A 21,216-nucleotide genomic window follows, 5' to 3' on the forward strand; every position below is an offset into this window, starting at 1 on the left:
AGGAGAATGGCGTGAACCCGGGAGGCGGAGCTTGCAGTGAGCTGAGATCCAGCCACTGCACTCCAGCCTGGGCGGCAGAGCAAGACTCCGTCTCAAAAAAAAAAAAAAAAAAAAATTTTAAATCTCATAATAAAAAACATACACACACACACACACACAAAGAAATAGTTTGACAAGCTTTCTGCTTTGTGGGTATTTCTATGATTTCTACTAGTGGCCTTCCTTGAACTGAGCCTCAGGTCACCTCACATTCTCAAACCCCTTTTGGAGACCATTAGATGCCTCCAGCACGACAGCTCTTTTCCTCTAAGGTACTTAGAACTAACTTCTAAGAAATTATGTCTTACTGTGGGTTTTGTAGGCTATTCACCTACCCTTCTTGGCTCACTGAAACCTCTGCCTCCTGGGCTCAAATGATCCTCTCACCTTAGCCTCCCGAGTAGCTGGGACTACAGGCACAAGCCACCATGCCAGGCTAATTTTTTGTATTTTTGGTAGAGACGGGGTTTCGCCATGTTGCCCAGGCTGGTCTCAAATGCCTGAGCTCAGGTGATCCACTTGGCTCGGCCTCCCAAAGTGCTGGGAGTGAGCCACCTTTTTTTAAGTATACAATTAAGAGCACATCCCCTTGGAATGTTATTTAGAAAGAGTATCACTGGGCATGGGGATGGGTGTGAACATGGGAGGTAAGAAAGCATCAAAAAGTGTCCCCTACTTCAAGTTCTAGAAATGTTAGCCCTGATTCCCTCCTTGAATTCTCCCATACCTACAGAAACCTTAAACTCTCTTAGAGTTCTTTTAGAGTAGACACTTTATTTAGGGGAAAGAGTTGAGAAGGCAGAGCTGGAGGTCACTGGCTTATGATGTCATACAGTGCAACAAGGAGTAACGTTATGGGGTACAAGTTACTGTCAGAGAATAGAAGAAAAGCAAGCAAAGCACAACCACTGGCACTAAGAAACAAACCCGGAAAAGGCTTCAGGTGCCTGCAAAATGAAATGAAGGAGGCAGAATTGCTAAATCTCCTTTGCAAATACCTGACAAAACAACAGTCAGAAAGGATAAGGGATTACTCTATAGCTGTAAAACCTGCTATTAACTTCAAAAGAGTTCTTACTGTCAACACAGAGCAAAGATTAACCCTTTCACAGATCGAGGGTTCTGCTTTGTTCATCTCTAAACCGCCAGTGCCGATTATTTGGGGAAGTAGTAGATAACATGAGCACTAGTGAAGAAAGGTTTCTTCTTTTTACCAATCCAAAGGCTACTAAAAAAATAAATTCCTTTATGTCCTCTGATCGCTTTCCTTAAATTAGGGCCTACATTTTAGGATCTAAAATTATAAAAGCTTTGAAAATTCAAAGGGTTTCCTGGCACTCCCCTGGAATAACACTGACCAGGAACTACAGGTAGTTCTTACTTTCAAACAGAAGATGAAGAAGTCTCCTGCCAAACCGCATTCCTGGCAGTGGGACAGCAAGTCCCCGAGATGCTCCACCCGGCCCTGCTCTGAGGATACCTTCTGGTACAGGGCTTCATCTTCATCTTCATCACTGCAATGCAGGGTAAAATTTATCTTGGCAGAGTCACCAGAGATACACATAATTTTAAACCCCACAACAATCTTCTAAAGTAACATGTTATGTCCAAACAGTTAATCATTAAAAAGATCCCCCAAATCTATTTAACTTATTTTACTATTTCTCCATTCTGAAAAAAGTATTGATTCTCAGAAACTAGGCTGTTATGTCCTGCATGGTCATTTGCTCAAATAGGGAAAGATTCATGAAGATGGATGTTAGCCGGGCACAGTGGTGCACACCTGTAGTGTACCAGGCGGCTGAGGCAGGAAGACTGCTTGAGCCCACGAGTTTGAGGTTGTAGTGCATTATGGTCACAACTGAATAGCCACTGAACTCCAGTAACATAGACAACATGGTAAGATCTCATTTCTAAAAAAAAAAAAAAAAAAAGATGGATGTTGGAGAATTACTATTACTTCTACAAAAGCAAGGAGGAATGAAAGTATATATAAGTCGTATGCAGATATTCTGGGTCCTGAGGAAAAACAGAAAGAGAAGGCTGTAAAGTAAGACTAGATCACAGAGGGCCTTCCTTGGATGTCATTCAAAAGAACTTTGACTTTTTTCTGATAAGCTACTGAAGGGTTATTGGCAGCAGAAAAAGACGTGATCATCATGGGAGGACATGCAGTCTCAACTGAAAGGAACCAATTAGCTCAGATAAGAAAATGCATAAAGGTTCAGAAAAATGAGTAGGTTGAATGTGATTACCAAATTATAAAATCTGGCTAAATCAGTGCTATCATTACTGTGAAAATTTCTATATTTATTTATTTATTTGAGATGGAGTCTCGCTCTTGTTGCCCAGGCTGGAGTGCAATGGTACGATCTTGGTTCACTGCAACCTCTGCCTCCTGGGTTCAAGCAGTTCTGCCTCAGCCTCCGGAGTAGCTGGGATTACAGGCGCCCACCACCACGCCCAGCTAATTTTTTGCATTTTTAGTAGAGACAGGGTTTCACTATGGTGGCCAGGCTGGTCTCGAACTTCTGACCTCGCGATCTGCCCGCCTTGGCCTACCAAAGTGCTGGGATTACAGGCATGAGCCACTGCACTCAGCCGTTTTTTGTTTTTTTTTTTTAATTTTTGAGACAGGGTCTCACTTATTGCCTAGGCTGAAGTACAGTGGTACAATCATGGCTCACTGTAGCCTCAACCTCCCAGACTGAGGCAATCTTCCCACTTCAGCCTCCTAAGTAGCTGGGACCAGAGAGGTGCACCATCACAACCAACTAGTATTTGTATTTTTTCGTAGAAACCGGGTTTTGCCATATTGCCCAGGCTGATCAAGAAATACCTGTACTTTCTCATGAGGTACTATGGCTTTTAGTTTTTAATTCTTCTCACAAGTGAAAAGACAAAGATACCATGTATACATATATATACACCTGTGTGTGTGTGTACATAATTTTTTTATAATTTTTTTTTTTTTAAGACGGAGTTTTACCCTTGTTACCTAGGCTGGAGTGCAATGGCGCGATCTCGGCTCACTGCAACCGCCACCTCCCGGGTTCAAGTGATTCTCCTGCCTCAGCCTCCCAAGTAGCTGGGATTACAGGCGACTGCCACCACGCCTGTTTAATTTTTGTATTTTTAATAGACACAGAGTTTCACCATGTTAGCCAGGCTGGTCTCGAACTCTCGACTTCATGTGATCCGCCCGTCTCGGCCTCCCAAAATGCTGGGATTACAAGCATGAACCACTGTGCCTGGCCTTTTTTTTTTTTTTTTTAAAGAAATGGGGTCTCGCTATGTTGCCCAGGCTGATCTTGAACTCCTGACCTCAAGCAATTCTCACACCTTGGCCTCCCAAAGTGCTGGGATTACCAGTATGAACCACCATACGCAGCTCAAGATACTATATTATTATACCATATGATCATATAAACAAATACAAAAGCATTGAAGATGTACTAAAAAGCAAAACACTAAAATAATATGAACAGGAAATAAGACACTAGTTGACTTTTGTTTTCCTCTTTACTGTGTTTTTTGTATTGATACAAGAATATGTGGTCTATTTCAGTGACCGAATGACATAAAATTTTTTTCAACTAAAAATGAGAAAAAAAAATGGGGCCTGGAGGCGCAGTGCTCAAGCTGTAATTCCCAGCACTTTGTAGGGCCGAACGGGCGATCACGAGGTCAGTGAGATCCGAGACCCATCCTGGCTAACATGGTTGAAACTGCTCTTCCACTAAAAATACAAAAAACTAGCCAGCGACCTGGCGGGCGCTGGTATCCCCAGCTACTCGGAGCTGAGGCACGGAGAATGGCGGGAACCCGGAGGCGGAGCTGCATGAGCTGAGACCGGCCACTGCACTCCAAGCCGGGGCGGCAGATGCGAGACTCCGTCTCAAAAAAAAAAAAAAAAAAAAAAATGACAGATGTTTCTTCATCTCATTGAAAAGTACAATTATTAACTTGGCAGACTATCTCATCAGGCAGTATGTCTCAGTGTGCCAGTTCACTAAGAACATGGACTTCCTATTCCTCTAATAGAATGAATAACCTATACATTTAGCTTAGGATATTTCCTGTATTATCCCAGAATCTTCCAGAGTCCTTCAGATCAGTCATGTTTTCTCCACAACATTCTATGTTGAAGGAAAAGCCAAAATGGATAAACATCACTTCTAAGCTTCTGTGAGCCATTTTGATTGTGAAAATGAAGTACTGTATTCAAATACTTCTAAAACAACATGATGTTAGCCTGGTTTGGTGGCGCGCGCCTGTAGTCCCAGCTACTAGACAGGCTGAGGCAAGAGAATTGCTTGAACCCAGGAGGTGGAGGTTGCAGTCAGCCAAGATCATGCCATTGCACTCCAGTCTGAGCGATAGGGCAACACAGCCTCAAAAACAAAACAAAAACACATGACAATTATCTTAAGAAGCACTACTTTAGTCACTCTTAAAAATTCAACGATAAGGCCAGGCGCGGTGGCTCACGCCCATAATCCCAGCACTTTGGGAGGCTGAGGTGGGTGGATCTCCTGAGGTCAGGAGTTCCAGATCAGCCTGACCAACATGGGGAAACCCCGTCTCTACTAAACATACAAAATTAGCCAGGTGTGGTGACACATGCCTGTAATACCAGCTACTCAGGAGGCTGAGGCAGGAGAATCGCTTGAGCCCGGGAGGCAGAGGTTGCAGTGAGCCAAGATCGCGCCATTGCACTCCAGCCTGGGCAACAAGAGCAAAAACTCTGTCTCAAAAAAAAAAAAAAAAAAATCAATGATAAAGAGTAAATTCCAAACAATTATATTTAATTCCAGATAAGTAAAAACTCTGAATCTAAAGATCATAAAATCTAACTGCTCTTATAGAGTTTCTTTAAATAAACTTTTTTTCTTTTTTTTGAGACAGTCTCACTCTGTCACCTAGGCGGGGGTGCAGTGGCACGATCTTGGCTTACTGCAATCTCCACCTCCCGGGTTCAAGTGACAGTCCTGCCTCGCCTCCCGAGTAGCTGGGGCTACAGGTGCCAGCCCCCACAACTGGCTAATTTTTGTATTTTTAGTAGAGATGGGTTTCACCATGTTGGCCAGGCTGATCTTGAACTCCTGACCTCAAGTGATCCACCTACCTCAGCCTCCCAAAGTGCTGGGATTACATGTGTGAGCCACCACGCCTGGCCCTTCTTTCTTTCTTTTCTTTTTTTTTGAGACTATCTCGCCCTGTTGCCCAGGCTGGAGTGCAGTGGTATGATCTCAGCTCACTGTAACTTCCACCTCCCGGTTCAAGCAATTCTTATGCCTCAGCCTCACAAGTAGCTGGGTCTACAGACATGCACCACCATGCCTAGCTAATTTTTGTATTTTTAATAGAGATGGTGTTTCACCATGTTGGCCAGGCTGGTCTCAAACTCCTAACCTCAGGTGATCCACCTACCTCAGCCTCCTAAAGTGCTGTGATTACAGGTGTGAGCCACCATGTCTGGCCAAAAACATCTTGATAAACTGTTGCTGGGCAGAATAGCAGCTTGAGTTTGTACTGATAATTCTGTTTGCAATCTATGTGTTTTTCTATTTCCCTCAAGTCCACCAAACTGAAGGGGTGTTTTAAAACTTTACCAAGTTAACCATGAATATAAAATAATATTTCAATACTTCAACAAACAGCAGCACTTTGAATGTGATGTGAAATCCAAACAGGATAGCAGTCACCCATTCGTATTACATGGACTATGACCAACAAGAAATTATGTTCTCAGGTAATAACATTAGATCATCCAGAAAGTGGAAATAATTTAAAATATGCAATTGTGAGAGGTTGGATAAATAAATGATCCATTTCGGCCGGGCGCAGTGGCTCAAGCCTGTAATCCCAGCACTTTGGGAGGCCAAGACGGGCGGATCATGAGGTCAGGAGATCGAGACCATCCTGGCTAATACGGTGAAACCCCGTCTCTACTAAAAATACAAAAAACTAGCCGGGCGATGAGGCGGGCGCCTGTAGTCCCAGCTACTCGGGAGGCTGAGACAGGAGAATGGCGTGAACCCGGGAGGCGGAGCTTGCAGTGAGCTGAGATCCGGCCACTGCACTCCAGCCTGGGTGGCAGAGCAAGACTCCGTCTCAAAAAAAAAAAAAAAAAAAAAAATTAAATGATCCATTTCACTAATATTTATTAAGCACTTTCTAATCAATCCCTATGAGAAACAAATCTCCATCATAAAATTACCATAAAAGATAGCTATCGGACAATTTCCCTCAGGAATAAGTCTGAAGATAAACACACACATATACCATTTTAAGAGTCAGAAAGATAATTGGATTATTATGGTGTTAAGGGTGAACATGTGTCTGCCCTTCACTCTGATTAACTGGCAAAGATGGTGGAGTAAGTGGGCTTGTTGTGATGCAGAGCTGTGAGGCTCCAGTAAATTGCACCAACTATTAGCAGGCATCTTGGGAAAAAACCTGGAGGATTATTTAAGGCTTACGTTTCATTTAGAGAATATAAATAGCAAGCACCTCAGCCACTTGAGTTTCTGGTTTCTTTTCTATCAGCGCCCCTTAGTGGTTGAATGACTGAATGGCCTTTTGGGCAGAACTAAATCTGAAGAGAGACAATGGATGGGTGGACTCACCTAATGGCCTCTTTGATGGTAATCATAATGCCACCATGAGTGGCAGCTCTAAACTGACACAGAGAATGGAGAGAGGGCACAGCTTTGTCCAACCCTGCAAATCCTTTCAGGCTGGCAATTGCCTTCTTCCTTTCTAGCTTCCCCAGAATCCATAGTAAGATTTCTTGGCAAAGTGACCTGGCAGAAAAAGCAGTTATGAATGAGCTTGTCATCTTACTCCATGCATCTAACAAGCTAACATAAAAAAAGAAAGAAAGGCTGTCAGGTTCCACTGCATTTTAAATGCTGGCACGATCTCCTAGTACTACTGAAATGCAGGAGTGGAAAGTATGCTTCTTGTGAATTTCAGAATGCAAATATCCTGAAATTCAATGACTGACTGACTAATCCTTGGCTCTGGCAGCAACCCTGATTTGCCACATGAGCCCCATGTGATTTCTTTTTTTTTTTTTTTTTTTCAGTAATTCCAAGTGTACTACCGCCTTTGCATCAGGTACTCTCAAAGAAAGCACACACGGATAAAAATCATCTACTCTTAGCAAGACCAATAGCTGGAGACCAAGAAACAGCATACTAACAAAATATTGCTGATACCTCAACCCCTTTCATCTGTGTCAATCAACTAGAAGAGGAACTAAATCAATGTTCACATGTTCCTTGTCTGTCTCTGATGAGGACATGACAGTGCTGTGAGGACTTGAGTTTTAAAACAAAAACCAGAGGCCAGGCGTGGTGGCTCACGCCTGTAATCCCAGCATTTTGGGAGGCTGAGGCAGGTGGATCACCTGAGGTCAGGAGTTCGAGAACAGCCTGGCCAACATGGTGAAACCCCGTCTCTACTAAAACTACAAAAATTAGCTGAGCGTAGTGGCAAGTGCCTGTAATCCCAGCTACCCAGGAGACTGAGGCAGGAGAATCACCTGAACTCAGGGACAGAGGTTGCAGTGAGCCAAGATCGCACCACTGCACCCCAGTCTGGACAACAGAGTGAGACTCCGTCTCAGAAAAAAAAAAAAAAAAAAAAAAACCCAAGAGTTATTTTGTGGACTGTCCCTTGAAACCAAGTTCACAGATGTACAGCCTCCCTCTTCCACTGCATTCTCTTGTCATTGCCATTGTGGCTGTGGGCTACAGTGACATGCTGACTCAAGCTGAAAAGCCAAGGGCACTATGTAAGCTTTGAATAGTACAAAAGATGGTGTTTTCCTTCACCACTTAGCAATGATGATAATGATAGCTACCATTTATTGAGCTTACTATTTGCTAGGGACTATGCTAAACATATTAATGCATATTGAGTCTTCACAATAACTTCGTGAAGAAGATATTATTATTGTATATTGGATTACATGTGAGGCTCTCCAAACACCAAAAATCATAATTCTGTAGGACTTGAGATAAGATAACTCTTACCTGGAGGAAGAAACAACATAAATTACTGTGAAAATATGGCTGATATAAAATGAATCCTACTTAAATTCTATGACAAAGGAGTATTTTCTGGATGACTAAGAAATCCCTTCTTTCTAAACAACACACTGTATCACCAATACCAAATCCCAGGCTAAATACAAAGTGCCACATTCAGATCTAGATTTCCCAAACATGTTTTCTAACTCCACATAAGGTCATTATGATCCGTCCCCTATTTCCTGCTTCCTAGACATGTAATTGCAGTATTTCTCACTGATCGAAAAATGGCATGTTTACACATGTAAACAGAGATTTGGTCTTTGAGATTTAGGACAGAGGCTGAGGAAAGTCATTCTAAAAACTGTATCCAATGCCCTGTGATCTGCAAAATTCTTGTTCTTTTCTAGATGAGCAAAATAGGAAGATCCCAGTGTTTTCCTGACTTTGAAAGGAAATGATAATTTCAAAGTGGCAAATATAAATTCAAAATAAGAACAAAAACAACATGCAAAAAAGATGTCACAATTTATAAACAAGTAAGATTCTATTTATAAACAAATAAGGGCCCCTTGATTGTTTACCTTATGTGAGATACACTCTGCTTAGTAAAACAGTAGAGAAGAAAAAGCACTCCCAGGACAGGAAGCAGAGAATCCATCAAAACTGTTAAAGGTTCATTTCCAACCACGTACACCTAGAAAAAAGGAAATGGTGAAGAATAATCCCATGACTGCCTGGCCAAAGCAATGGGAATCACACACCAAACACCTAGCAGGGCTCAGTGTCTTAAGCACTATCTCATCCGAATCACACCATTTTAGCTCCAAGGATGTGCTCAGACATGGCAATGAAACCATTTGAGTTTGGCAGACAGGCTGAAACAAGAGAGTGAACTGGAGCAGCACCATTTCATGTGTGCAGTCTCTAGAACTGCCCAGAATGGGTCAACTACCCCGCTTTCTGACCTCTTCCTTTCCTACTTTTGGCTACGTCTGAGTTTCCTAATGTACCTATTGTTTAACTATATAACTGTCCTACTGCTGAAGGCGCTGCTATTAGGAACAAGTAATTATTAACAAAGGGAAAAACTTTAAACTAGATTTGGAAAATCAAACCAAACCAAACCCAAAACACTGCTTACTCCAGTTTCATCACTCTTAAAATGTGACCACCACATGGACATGTCCTATTCTCCCTAATTCTATAAATGTTTAAAGAAATTATACCGTAGGGCTGGGCACAGTGGCTCATGTCTGTAATCCCAGAATTTTTGGAGGTCACGGAGGGAGGATTGTTTAAGGCCAGAAGTTCAAGCCTAGCTGAGCAATGCAGTAAGATCCCATCGCTACAAAAACATTTAAAAATTAGCCAGGCTTGGTAGTGCATGCCTACAGTCCCAACTACTTGGGAGGCTGAGGCGGAAGGATCGCTTGAGCCCAGGAATTCAAAGCTGCAAGAAGCTATAATCATGCTACTGCCCTCTAGCCTGGGTGACGGAGTAAGATCCTCTCTCTTACAAAAAAGAGAAAAGTAATTGCACTGTTCACCTAGATCTGTACTGGCTCTACACAGTTAAGTGTGTGAGGACGCTAACTACTGCCTATGAAAAAAAGTAAAAAAAAAAAAAACAATTCTGTGAGGATGGTGACTTTTATTAACAATCACAATGTTGCATGTTTTAGTTGTACCTTTCAATAAGGCTAGAACAAATGCATTCAATTCAATAAACTTTTACTGAACACTCACTGGATTCAAAGCACTGTTTTAGGTACTGTAGTGAATATAAAAATCAGTAAGGGTCATTATCCTTCATATTGCTTGTGATATATGGGAAGAATAAAAAAAGTAAAACTATTATTATTATATTTGAGATGTGGTCTCTCTCACCCAGGTTGGAATGCAGTGGTACAATCACAGCTCACTGCAGCCTCAATCTCCAAGCTCAAATGATATTTTCATATCAGCCTCCTGGGTAGCTGGAACCACAGGCACACACCACCATGCATGGCTAATGTTTTGTATTTTTAGTAGAGATGGGGTTTTGCCATGTTGCTCAGGCTGGTCTCGAACTCCTCCTGGGCTCAAACAATCCTCCCATCTTGTCCTCCCAAAGTGCTGGAATTACAGGCATGAGCCACTGCACCCAGCCAAGTAAACTAATAATAATAATAATAATATGGCAGATAATTGAAAGTATCTTAAGAAGTACAAAAATGTTATTCAAAACTCCAATTAAACACAATAGGATTTCAAAATGTAATTCCGTTATAAGAAGTTAATTAAAACCTGATAGTATGGATAGTGATAATGGTAAAAAGAGAAATAAAAGGAGCTGACAATGATTATGATCATGGTATATGTTCCGGGAACCATGATAGGTTTTTATCTTCCAAGCACTATACTAGATTCTTTAAAGAGCTAGCTCGTTAAAATCATAACAATTTCACAAAGTCAGTACTAGCGGCCCTATTTTGAGGGTGAAATGGGCCCAGTGTGATGGCTCACACCTATAATCCCAGCTCTTAGGGAGGCCAAGGAGGGAGGATCACTTGAGCCCAGGAGTTTGAGAACAGCCTGGGTAACATGGTGAGACCCCATCTCTATAAAAAATAAAATAAAATAAAATAAAATAAAATAAAAGGGAAGGGAAGGGAGGCCCAAAGAGGCCCTTATTTATAGAAAGAGTTTTGAAGTAAGAATCAATGTTGTTCATGAAACTAAAGATCATGGAGGTACTTTCATGAGCTGGAAAAATCTCTGTGCTTTTCCACTGAATCCTGTCTCTTAAAATCAACTCTAATTTTCACAGCCCTTAAGCCTCCTGACTCCTCTCTGGAGCCTGTTAGCCAAGGAGCCAGCTTCCTGTGCATGATCTAATCTCCATAAGCCCAGCTAAATGAAGTGCTGTGTACAGCACCGTTCAGAAGTCATGTACAGGCCTAATGATGAAATCACCAATTACAGGAGGCAAAAGAAGAGATTCTTCCAGATAACGTAAAGACCTATTGTTCAGCTTTGGATCCTGTGTTCTCAGAGGTAATCCCTGTGGAGCCATCCTTCCTTACCAGGATTTTTTGTACAAAAAATAATAAACCCCCAAACAAGAACAACAAAGAAAACAAAAACAAATGGAGTTAAGTCTTCATTATTTACTGGCTTAATAGGGCCAAAGCACCCCAAACTTTAACAAGAACTCAACTGAGCACATTCCTCAGGGATATATGTTGTTGCTGATAAATTCCTCTGATTTGGCCAGGGGCAGTGGCTCACACCTATAATCCCAACACTTTGGGAGGCTGAGGTGGGCGCATCACCTAAGGTCAGGAGTTCGACACCAGCCTGACCAACATGGTGAAACCCCGTTTCTACTGAAAATACAAAGTTAGCAGTGCGTGGTGGCACATGCCTGTAATCCCAGCTGCTTGGGAGGCTGAGGCAGGAGAATTGCTTAAACCCAGGAGGTGGAAGTTGCAGTGAGCCGAGATCGTGCCACTGCACTCCAGCCTGGGCAACAAGAGTAAAACACTGTCTCAAAAAAAAAAAAAATTCCACTAATTTTTTGTTTGCTTCTTCCTTATACTTTTCTGTATCTTCTTATAAGGAACAAGTACTACTTGTGCCTAAAATTTAGGAAATAATGTACAGCTATATATATATATATATATATGTTATTTATTTTTGTGTAAAGGTTCAACAAATGTTTATTTATTTATTTATTTTTTTTGAGACGGAGTCTCGCTCTGTCACCCAGGCTGGAGTACAGTGGCCGGATCTCAGCTCACTGCAAGCTCTGCCTCCCGGGTTTACGCCATTCTCCTGCCTCAGCCTCCCGAGTAGCTGGGACTACAGGCACCCGCCACCTCGCCCGGCTAGTTTTTTGTATTTTTTAGTAGAGACGGGGTTTCACCGTGTTAGCCAGGATGGTCTCGATCTCCTGACCTCGTGATCCGCCCGTCTCGGCCTCCCAAAGTGCTGGGATTACAGGCTTGAGCCACCGCGCCCGGCCAACAAATGTTTATTGAGGGCCACTTTTGTGCTAGCACACTTGCAGCCCTGCAGATACAGTGCTGAACAAAGTACCTGCTTCAAGGAGCTAACATTCTAGCTGAGGAGGCAGGCAAGAAAAACCAACTATATACTACCAGGTAGTGACAAGTGCTAGGAAGAAAAGTAAAGCAGGTTAAATGGATAACGATAAGGGGAAGAGCATGCAGAAAGAGACAGAAAAATTAAGAATAGCCTTTATCGGCTGGGCGCAGCAGCTCATGACACCTGTAATCCCAGCACTTTGGGAGGCAGAGGTGGGTGGATCACGAGGTCAGGAGTTCGAGACCAGCCTGACCAACATGGTGAAACCCGTCTCTACAAAAATACAAAAGTTAGCCGGACGTAGTGGTGCACACCTGTAATTCCAGCTACTCGGGAGGCTGAGGCAGGAGAATAGCTTGAACCCAGGAGGTGGAGGTTGCAGTGAGCCGAGATCATACCATTGCACTCCAGCCTGGGCAACAGAGCAAGACTCCATCTCAAAAAAAATTAAAAAAAATAAAAAAGAAAAAAGAATAACCCTTATCAATTTACCAACTAGAATCTATCAAGTTCACAGATAGAAACAGAGAAATAAGACTTTTTTAAAGTGAAAAGATTTAGAATTAAGACTTTCTTTTGGTTCAATCTGATAAATAAATGTTTTCTACAGTATCTTAAAGAGGCTGAGACAGGAGAATGGCGTGAACCCGGGAGGCGGAGCTTGCAGTGAGCTGAGATCTGGCCACTGCACTCTAGCCTGGGCGACAGAGCAAGACTCCGTCTCAAAAAAAAAAAAAAAAAAAGAATGTCAATGGCCTCTCCTTGATCTGTACACAATTGCCACCCCCCTTCCAACAATAATAGTAAATTTCTTCTGTACTGAACTCAAATCTACCTCCCTTTAAACTTCCTTAATGGAAGTACATGTATCCTTTACAAGTTTTGGGCTGGGCCCAGTGGCTCATGCCTATAATCCCAGCACTTTGAGGCTGAGGTGGGAAGATCACTTGTGCCCAGGAGTTCAAGAACAGCAACACAGCATGACCCCCGTCTCTACAAAAAATAAAAATTAGCTGGGCATGGTGGTGCATGCCTGTACTCCCAGCTACACAGGCGGCTAAGGCAAGAGGATCTCTTGAGCCCTGCGGCTTGAGGCTGCAGTGAGCCACAGCACTACAGCCCGAGCAAGAGAACAAGATTCTGTCTCTGAAAAATAAATTAAAATAAAAAATAAAAGTTTTGGGCTGGGTGTGGTGGCTCACATCTGTAACCCCAGCATTTCGGGAGGCTAAGGAGGGAGGATCACTTGAGTCCAGGAGCTTGAGACCAGCCTGGCCAACAAGACGGAACCCTGTCTCAACTAAAAATGCAAAAATTAGCCATGGGTGGTGTGGTGGGCCTGTAATTCTGGTACTCAAGAGGCTCAGGCACAAAAATCATTGCTTGAACCCAGGAGGTAGAGGTTGCAGTGAGCCAAGATCGCGGCTACTGCACTCCAGCCTGGGTGACAGAGTGAGATACTGTCTCAAAAAATAAAATAAAATAAAATAAAATAAAATTAAAAGTTTTGGACTAGTCATCTAAAACAATAATCAAAATCAGTTTCACATAACTATGTACAATTATGTGTCAATTAAAATTTTAAAATAATAAAAATACCTAATTTTAAAAAATAAAGTTTCTTTTATCTGCCTTAAGCACTGCTATGCATCCTAATGACCAGATTGATTTTGGAGATGAAAGATATGCAATTATACTTATTAAATTGACCCAGCACAAGTTCTGCCTCCTCCATAAGCCTGCCATATATTTAATCTTCAACTGTTCATTCATTCACTCACTCATTCATTCAAATATTCAGCACCTAACCACTATGAAATGATTTTTCTTCTTCTCTAAATTCCAACTGCATTTTAGAGCCTGTGACATATAATTGGTCCAGGAATATAGTATATAGTTATCTCCCAACTCCTGAACTAGCCTGGAAGGCAAAAGTCAAGCTCCCTTCTTCAGCACCTATCAGAGTAGATTATGAAGTGGTGCTACCTGAATTTGTGGTGACTAGGCAGTGAATATAGTAGTACACAATTTAAAGGAATCCCACTGTTACTGCTTTTATTTTTTTATTTTATATTTTTATTTTCTGAGACAAAGTCTTGCTCTGTTGTCCAGGCTGGAGTGCAGTAGCACAGTCTCGGCTCACTGCAACCTCTGCCTCCCGGGTTCAAGTGATTCTCTTGCCTCAGCCTCCCTAGTAGCTGAGACTACAGGCACATCCCACCATGCCTGGCTAATTGTTACTGCTTTTATGAAGCAAACAATAACTACGATGTACTGCATTCCACTGAAGAGTGAGCCAGGTATTCAGCCAAACATTTAACATACAAAAAGTCTTCATAAGAGGAGTCCGGCAGGTGAAGCATTTTTGTTCCCATTCTAGAAATGCGGAAAACTGAGGCTCAGAGAAGCAGTCGGTCAGTTGAGCAAAGACACATTGTTAGCAAATGTCAGAACCAGGATAAACCCAGATCTGTCTGACACAAAATCCATTCACAATCCACATAGAGGGAAGGCAGATTAGTGGCTGCCAGGGACTCGGAGGAGGTCAGAATGGGGACTGATTGCTTCACAGATACGGGATTTCCATATGGGATGAGGAAAAAGTTCTGGAACTAGATAGTGGTGATGGTTGGGCAACATCATGAATAGACTTAATGCCACTAAATTATACCATTTCAAATGGTTAAAATGGTAAATCTCGTATGTATTTACTACAATATTAAAAATCCCCGAACACATACCCCTGACCTCTCAATACTTACCTTCTCCCCCTGTGCATAATGAGATTTTCATTGCTTCAGTTCCTAGCCTATACCAATTTTATCCCAGCTGTCCCCACCCTCTGAGTCAGTAGATCCCAGCTTGTCAGGCTTTTAATAACTCTAGTCCTGCAAGCTCTGCAAGCTGGAGCTGAAGTGTCCGTGTGGCACCATGGACAGCGGCTTCTGTAACACCTCCCCTTCCTCCTACTTATACAGCTTCGTTTTCTTATACAGTTCCCCTCTATTAATACCAAGTTTTCCAGTAGATTTCCAGCTGCTGGCATACTCTGACCAGCTGCTTCCAAGGACATCCCCCTTCTTCCAGTCTCTTGCCTAGTACTGAACTCCTATGCAGGTTAAAGTTCAGTCTGGACCTGACATCCAACATTACCCCCTATATACACTCCCAAAGTAGAATCTGGTCACTTCACCCTTAACGTCCCCTGATCATTGGTTTATATTTGGAGTTTAGTAACCTATTCAGGGAAATGAGAGGCTGGACTGATTCAGCCAATGCTGCATTTCAAACTCAGCCAGCACTTACAATAGCCAGACAAAGCACTAAAAAGGAATAATCCTTCCCATGAAATCACACTACACATGAAGAAACAGTTGGAGTAGTTCCTTCCAGCCTCCTCCACATTGGACTGGTATCGGTATGGACTGAAGAAGCAGCAAAGGCACAAGAGACAAGCTGTTCCTGCCCATGGAGGGCAGGGCCTGACTGCTCCACCTCTGTGCCCCAACATCTGGGTGTTGTGTGATTTCCTTGGACTGTGCTTATATTCAGTCTCTTTCTAGTTGGGGGGCGAGGGGAGTCTTCCCTGATCACATGGAAGCAAAGTGGGATGGGAATTCAAGTTCTAAAACACAATACAGTACTTCGCATGTTATTTTTCTTTTCTTTTTTTTTTTTTTTCACAGTTTCACTCTGTCGCCCAGGCAGGAATGCAGTGGTGTGATCTTGGCTCACTGCAACCTCCGCCTCTTGGATTCAGTATTTCCATGGACCAGTTTTGTGACTTAACACAAATCAGTGGACTTCTCTGAGTCTGTTTCCTTATGTGTAAAACGAGGTTCAATAAATGGTGCTGTAAGGCCTCTTTCGTATCTCATCTATGATTCTCTGACTTGACTGACACTGCTCATTTCCTTCAGAATTCCCTTTTGGTACCTCAATCATTAAGAGGTGAGACTAGTTGAAAAAAATTAACCACCCTTCTAAAAAAAAAAGCAAAACAACTGAAGCTTCAATGTGACCAGATGTAGTAAGTTTCTAATCCTTCCTCATATGCTTTCTGTTATGCTGTCAGTCCTGAAGTTAGTCCTTTAAAGATGAAATCATGTTCAGTTGAAAGGTTTTCTAGTTACTCTAGGTATTTCTAAAACTAGGGATCCCCAAACAAAATACCAAGATATGGGAAAGCTGAAGCAGTGAAGGGAGAGACCCTGAAGGTAGCTTTTCAATTGTGTGGTATGATAAAAGCCTCTCTGAGAGTAAGTGAAAGGATGCCTCGAAGAAAGGTTGAACCTGGCCAGGTGTGGTGGCTCACACCTGTAATCCCAGCACTTTGGGAGGCCGAGGCGGGCAGAATGCCTGAGGTAAGGAGTTCAAGACCAGCCTGGCAACATGGTGAAACCCTGTCTCTACTAAAAATACAAAAAATTAGCTGGGTGTGGTGGTGGGTGCCTGTAATCCCATTTACTTGGGAGGCTCCGGCAGGAGAATCCCTTGAACCGGGGAGGTGGAGGTTGTGGTGAGCCGAGATCACACCACACCACTGCACTCCAGCCTGGGCAACAGAGAGACTCTGTCTCAAAAAAAAAAAAAAAGAAAGAAAGAAAGAAGGACTGAACCTCCGCTTACCTGTGGCTTTTCAAATATAAACATGTAGCAAGAGCTGAGAGGCAAAGTCAGAGGCCAATGTGGGTCAGTGAAAACAGATTAGGCAAGGATACAGACTGGTACCAACAACCCCAGTGGCAGTCTGGGGATTTCCTTGTTCCTTTCTGGGGATTTCCACATTTCTTCCTGATTGCTCCTCGGCTTTCTTTCGCAGATCCAGCCAGCTATGATATGAGGCGTCTGTGGTTAAGCCTTACAATCCTTCATCTAAGCTTAGAGCGCTACTCTGCAATAAGCGATAGGATGATCTTAGCTATGGCCCACACACTACTGTAACTCTTTGCCTACCTGACTAGGAACTTCTTGAAGGCAGCAGTTGGCTTAATCATTTCTGTATTTGTGAACCTGGCAAAGTGTCTGGCATTCAGTAAATACCTGATAAATATTTTTGTAACTGATTGAATCAAATAATAAATGAACAAAGTAGGCTGCTGTTTATTTTCTCAAAAGCTCTATTTTGTGGGGAAGTTACAACGCGCTCTATGCATTTCCTTTCTCTTTCCCTCCCTCCACCCGCCCTCCACCTCCTCCCTCCCCTTCCTTCCTCTCTCCCTCCTCCTTCCCTCCCTCGTTTCCTCTCCTTTTCCTTGTCCGTTTCTTTTCCTTTCTTTCCCTTTCCCTCCCTCCCTCGCTCCCTTCCTTTCTTCCTTCCTTCCTTTTTTAAGCTGTGTAGCTAAGAGGCGATTCCATCAGTGCTAACTAACAGAGTAGAATCATGAATTCATACCATGAAAAGGAGAGCGGACTGAGCAAAGCTGACTTGTTTATGGCTTGTACAGCATCATACCTTCAATATCTTGGAGCGATAGAATTTTTTCTGAAGGAGTTGCTAGAGAATTTAAAAGAGAAAGAAGAAAAAGTGGTGGTGTAATCAAAATGTCAAAAACATAAGAAGCAAACACGCTGTTTCTGTTTGAAAGCAAACGAAAATAAAACAAACAGAAAGAGTTCTCACATGCTCCATACTTTCTTTCTTTTTTTGCAGTTCTGAGCCTTGCTCTGTCACCCAGGCTGGAAAGCAGTGGCGCGATCTCGGCTCACTGCAACCTCCGCCTCCTGGGTTCAGGTGATTCTCCTGCCTCACCCACCTGAATAGCTGGGATAACAGATGCCCATTATGCCCAGCTATTTATTTATTTATTTATTTATTTATTTATTTTGAGACAGAGTTTTGCTCTTGTCACCTAGGCTGGAGTGCAATGGTGTGATCTCAGCTTACTGCAACCTCCGCCTCCTGGGTACAAGCGATTCTCCTGCCTCAGCCTCCTGAGTAGCTGGGATTACTGGCACCCACTACCACACCTGGCTAATTTTTGTATTTTTAGTAGAGATGGGGTTTCATTATGTTGGCCAGGCTGATCTTGAACTCCTGACCTCAAGCGATCCACCCACCTCAGCCTCCCAAAGTCCTTTTTTTTTTTTTTTTTTTGAGATGGAGTCTCGCTCTGTTGCCAAGGTTGGAGTGCACTGGTGCAATCTTGGCTCCCTGCAACCTCTGCCTCCCAGGTTCAAGTAATTCTCCCGCCTCAGCCTCCTGAGTAGCTGGGATTAAAGGGACCTGCCACCACACCCGGCTAATTTTTTGTTTTTTATTTTTTTGGTAGTAGAGATGGGGTTTCGCCATGTTGGCCAGGCTGTTCTTGAACTCCTGACCTCAGGTGATCCACCTGCCTTGGCCTCCCAAAGTGCTGGGATTATAGGCGAAAGCCACCACACCTGGCCATGTGCCCCATTTCTCATTCCATAGACTTCCATGACATTGCTAAGCATGTCCCTTAGAGACTACTGCTGAGTAGTTGAAAGCGCACAGGGAAGTCAGTAGTCAGGAAACTTGGATGTGAATTTTGTTTCTGTCACCTTTGTGACTGTCCCAAATTACACATTAAATGAGTGAACATGGATAAGACATTTAAGCCTCTCTCAGTCTCCATTTTCTCATTTATAATGTAGGCATCAAGCTTTTGGCATAAGGACAAATTAAGATAATTCATGTTAAAGGATTTTGTGAAATATATATACCCCATACAAATGTTAGATTTATTCCTGAATGTTTTATATGTTTGATGCTATTGTGAATGGAAATATTTTCTTAACTTATGGGCTTATCTTTTACAGGGATGTACATGTGTGGGAATACAAACATGACGGGCCTGTTCGGAATCAAGCTGACGGAATCCTAACACTGAAATTCAGTACAGGCTGGAACTTGATTTTACACCTCCTAAAGATTAAACTAGTCAAACACAGCCTTCTAAAACATTACAGTGATCTTTCTGATAGTAGTGTTCCAGAACTTCTAATGCACTTGCTGAGTGTAATTAAGACTTGTGAGAGGAGAAAAGAACAAGGCAAGTTACCTAATATAGCAAGTACTTTGCACTGTGCATGCTTTCAGAACATATTGCATAAGATCGTCTTTTTAAAAAACAAGTTTCCCTGAACCAAAAGAGAACTGACAGTTTTTTGAGCACTTATGTGCTACAATATGCCATGAACCCACCAAGTTACCTTATTTCATCCCCACAAATCAAATGTTAAATAAGTTACCTAAAGTCGCACGGACAGTCAACTTTGGAGCCAGATTCCAACCTAGGTCTGTCTGGCTGAAAGGTGCTACACCATACCAGAGAGTCTGAACCAAAGCATTTAGAAAAGCTAACATTTGCAATTCCCACAGACTTGAAGCATACTTCTTTTGGTCTTTTGCTTGTAATTCAAGGTCACAGTTCAATTACACATGGACATTTCCAGAAAGAATTATTGCCAGTGCAGGGAACCAAGGTGAGAAGGAGACTAACTTTTCACTATAAAGTTTTTTGTCCTTAAATTTGTACCATGTGCAAACATGATCTTTTCTAAACACAGAAAGGGAGAGTGAAAGGGAAGGAAAGATTGGTTCCAGGACCTGCTCTGTACTCCCCAACTGTATGATTTGGAACAAGTCACTTCACAAAATCTTTTGGATTTTATTTTCTTTACTACAAAATGAGGGGTTAATTTGTCAAAACTCATAGACTATACAACTCCAACAGTGAACCCCAATGTAAACTATTGACTTTGGATGATACTGAGGCATTAATGTGGGTTCATCAATTGTAACAAATGTACCAGGCTGTCTGGAGATAAATATATGGGACCTCCCTATACTTTCCACTTAATTTTTCTGTGAACCTAAAACTGCTCTTAAAAAATAAAGTCTATTGGTGGGCGTGGTGGCTCATGCCTGTAATCCCAGCACTTTGGGAGGCTGTGAGTGGATCCCTTGAGGTCAGGAGTTCGAGAAAAACCCAGCCAACATAGCGAAGACCCACCTCTACTAAAAATACAAAAATTAGCCGGGCATGGTGGCACATGCCTGTGATCCCAGGTATAATCCCAGCTACTCAGAGGCTGAGGCAGGAGAACCACTTGAACCCAGGAGGCAGAGGCTGCAATAAGCTGAGATTGCGCCACTGCACTCCAGCCTGGACGACAGAGCAAAACTCCATCTCAAAAAATAATAATAATAAATAAAGTCTATTTAAAAAGTGAGAGGTTATACTAAATTATTTCTGAAGTTCCTTCCAGTTCTAAGATTCTATTATTCTAATTTACTCTGCAAATCTAATTAAAAATTCAGAAAGAAGAGTCAAATATCCAATCTGACAGCATAACTGTAATTAGAAATTCATTAAGATTAGATGCCGAAAAGACTTGGATAATTACAGTCAAGATTCCCTGAATCTGGAAACAGAGAGATAAAATGGAAATGAGAAGGTAGGAAATAAATTAATTAAGTGCCTCCTAGTTTTTCCTACCCTAACATTTCTTCTGCTTTTAGGAAGAGTGTCAGGCAAGTACTGTGAAGAATGCTAAAAGGAAACGTTTTCCCCATTTCAGAATCTAGCCAGTCCTCTTACAAGCAAAATATGTCCAAATAAAAAGGAATTGTAACTCTCTTCTTATGTTGTCCTACCCAGAACCAATCTCTGTGCAATCTAGGCCTCCCTTCACCTCTCTAGGCAAAGAATACACTATTAAGCCTTCTCATGCCAGGGAGGACAAAAGAATTTACGTATTCTAAGGACTGGGCCCCAGGCATTCAGAGCAGAAGGAGAGAATGGGGAACCACTGGACTAAAAGTGTTTTGAGTTGCATATCCCCTTTATGTCTTAGATAATTTTACCAGATAGAAGGTACATATATAGAAGTGAGAATCATTTATGCAGATAAAGTACACATGGCTGTGCCAAGTTTTCAATTCAACTAGCACCTATGAATGCACCTATATGTGGAGAACTTTCCTCCTGGCCCCCCAGAGCCATCAGAACCACCGGCTCTACTCCCTGCTGGAGTGAAGGATACAAGAGTAAAAAGGCATTCCTCTACAATTGTT

General features: G+C 42.4%; 1 protein-coding gene across 1 annotated transcript in view; it reads right to left on the minus strand.

Moving 5' to 3' along the window:
- The window catches only part of TANGO6 (transport and golgi organization 6 homolog), a 277,961-nt gene that overhangs the window by 205,685 nt on the left and 51,060 nt on the right, over positions 1 to 21,216 (minus strand). The window contains exons 8-10 of the mRNA XM_017850742.1: positions 8,666 to 8,778; positions 6,672 to 6,848; positions 1,421 to 1,553 (exon numbers count right to left, since the gene is read on the minus strand). Coding sequence (XP_017706231.1) covers positions 1,421 to 1,553; positions 6,672 to 6,848; positions 8,666 to 8,778 — 423 coding nt within the window. The remainder of the gene's footprint in view (positions 1 to 1,420; positions 1,554 to 6,671; positions 6,849 to 8,665; positions 8,779 to 21,216) is intronic.

The sequence above is a fragment of the Rhinopithecus bieti genome, unplaced genomic scaffold (genome assembly GCF_001698545.2).
Source record: "Rhinopithecus bieti isolate Rb0 unplaced genomic scaffold, ASM169854v2 scaffold_32081, whole genome shotgun sequence".
NCBI lineage: Eukaryota > Metazoa > Chordata > Mammalia > Primates > Cercopithecidae > Rhinopithecus > Rhinopithecus bieti.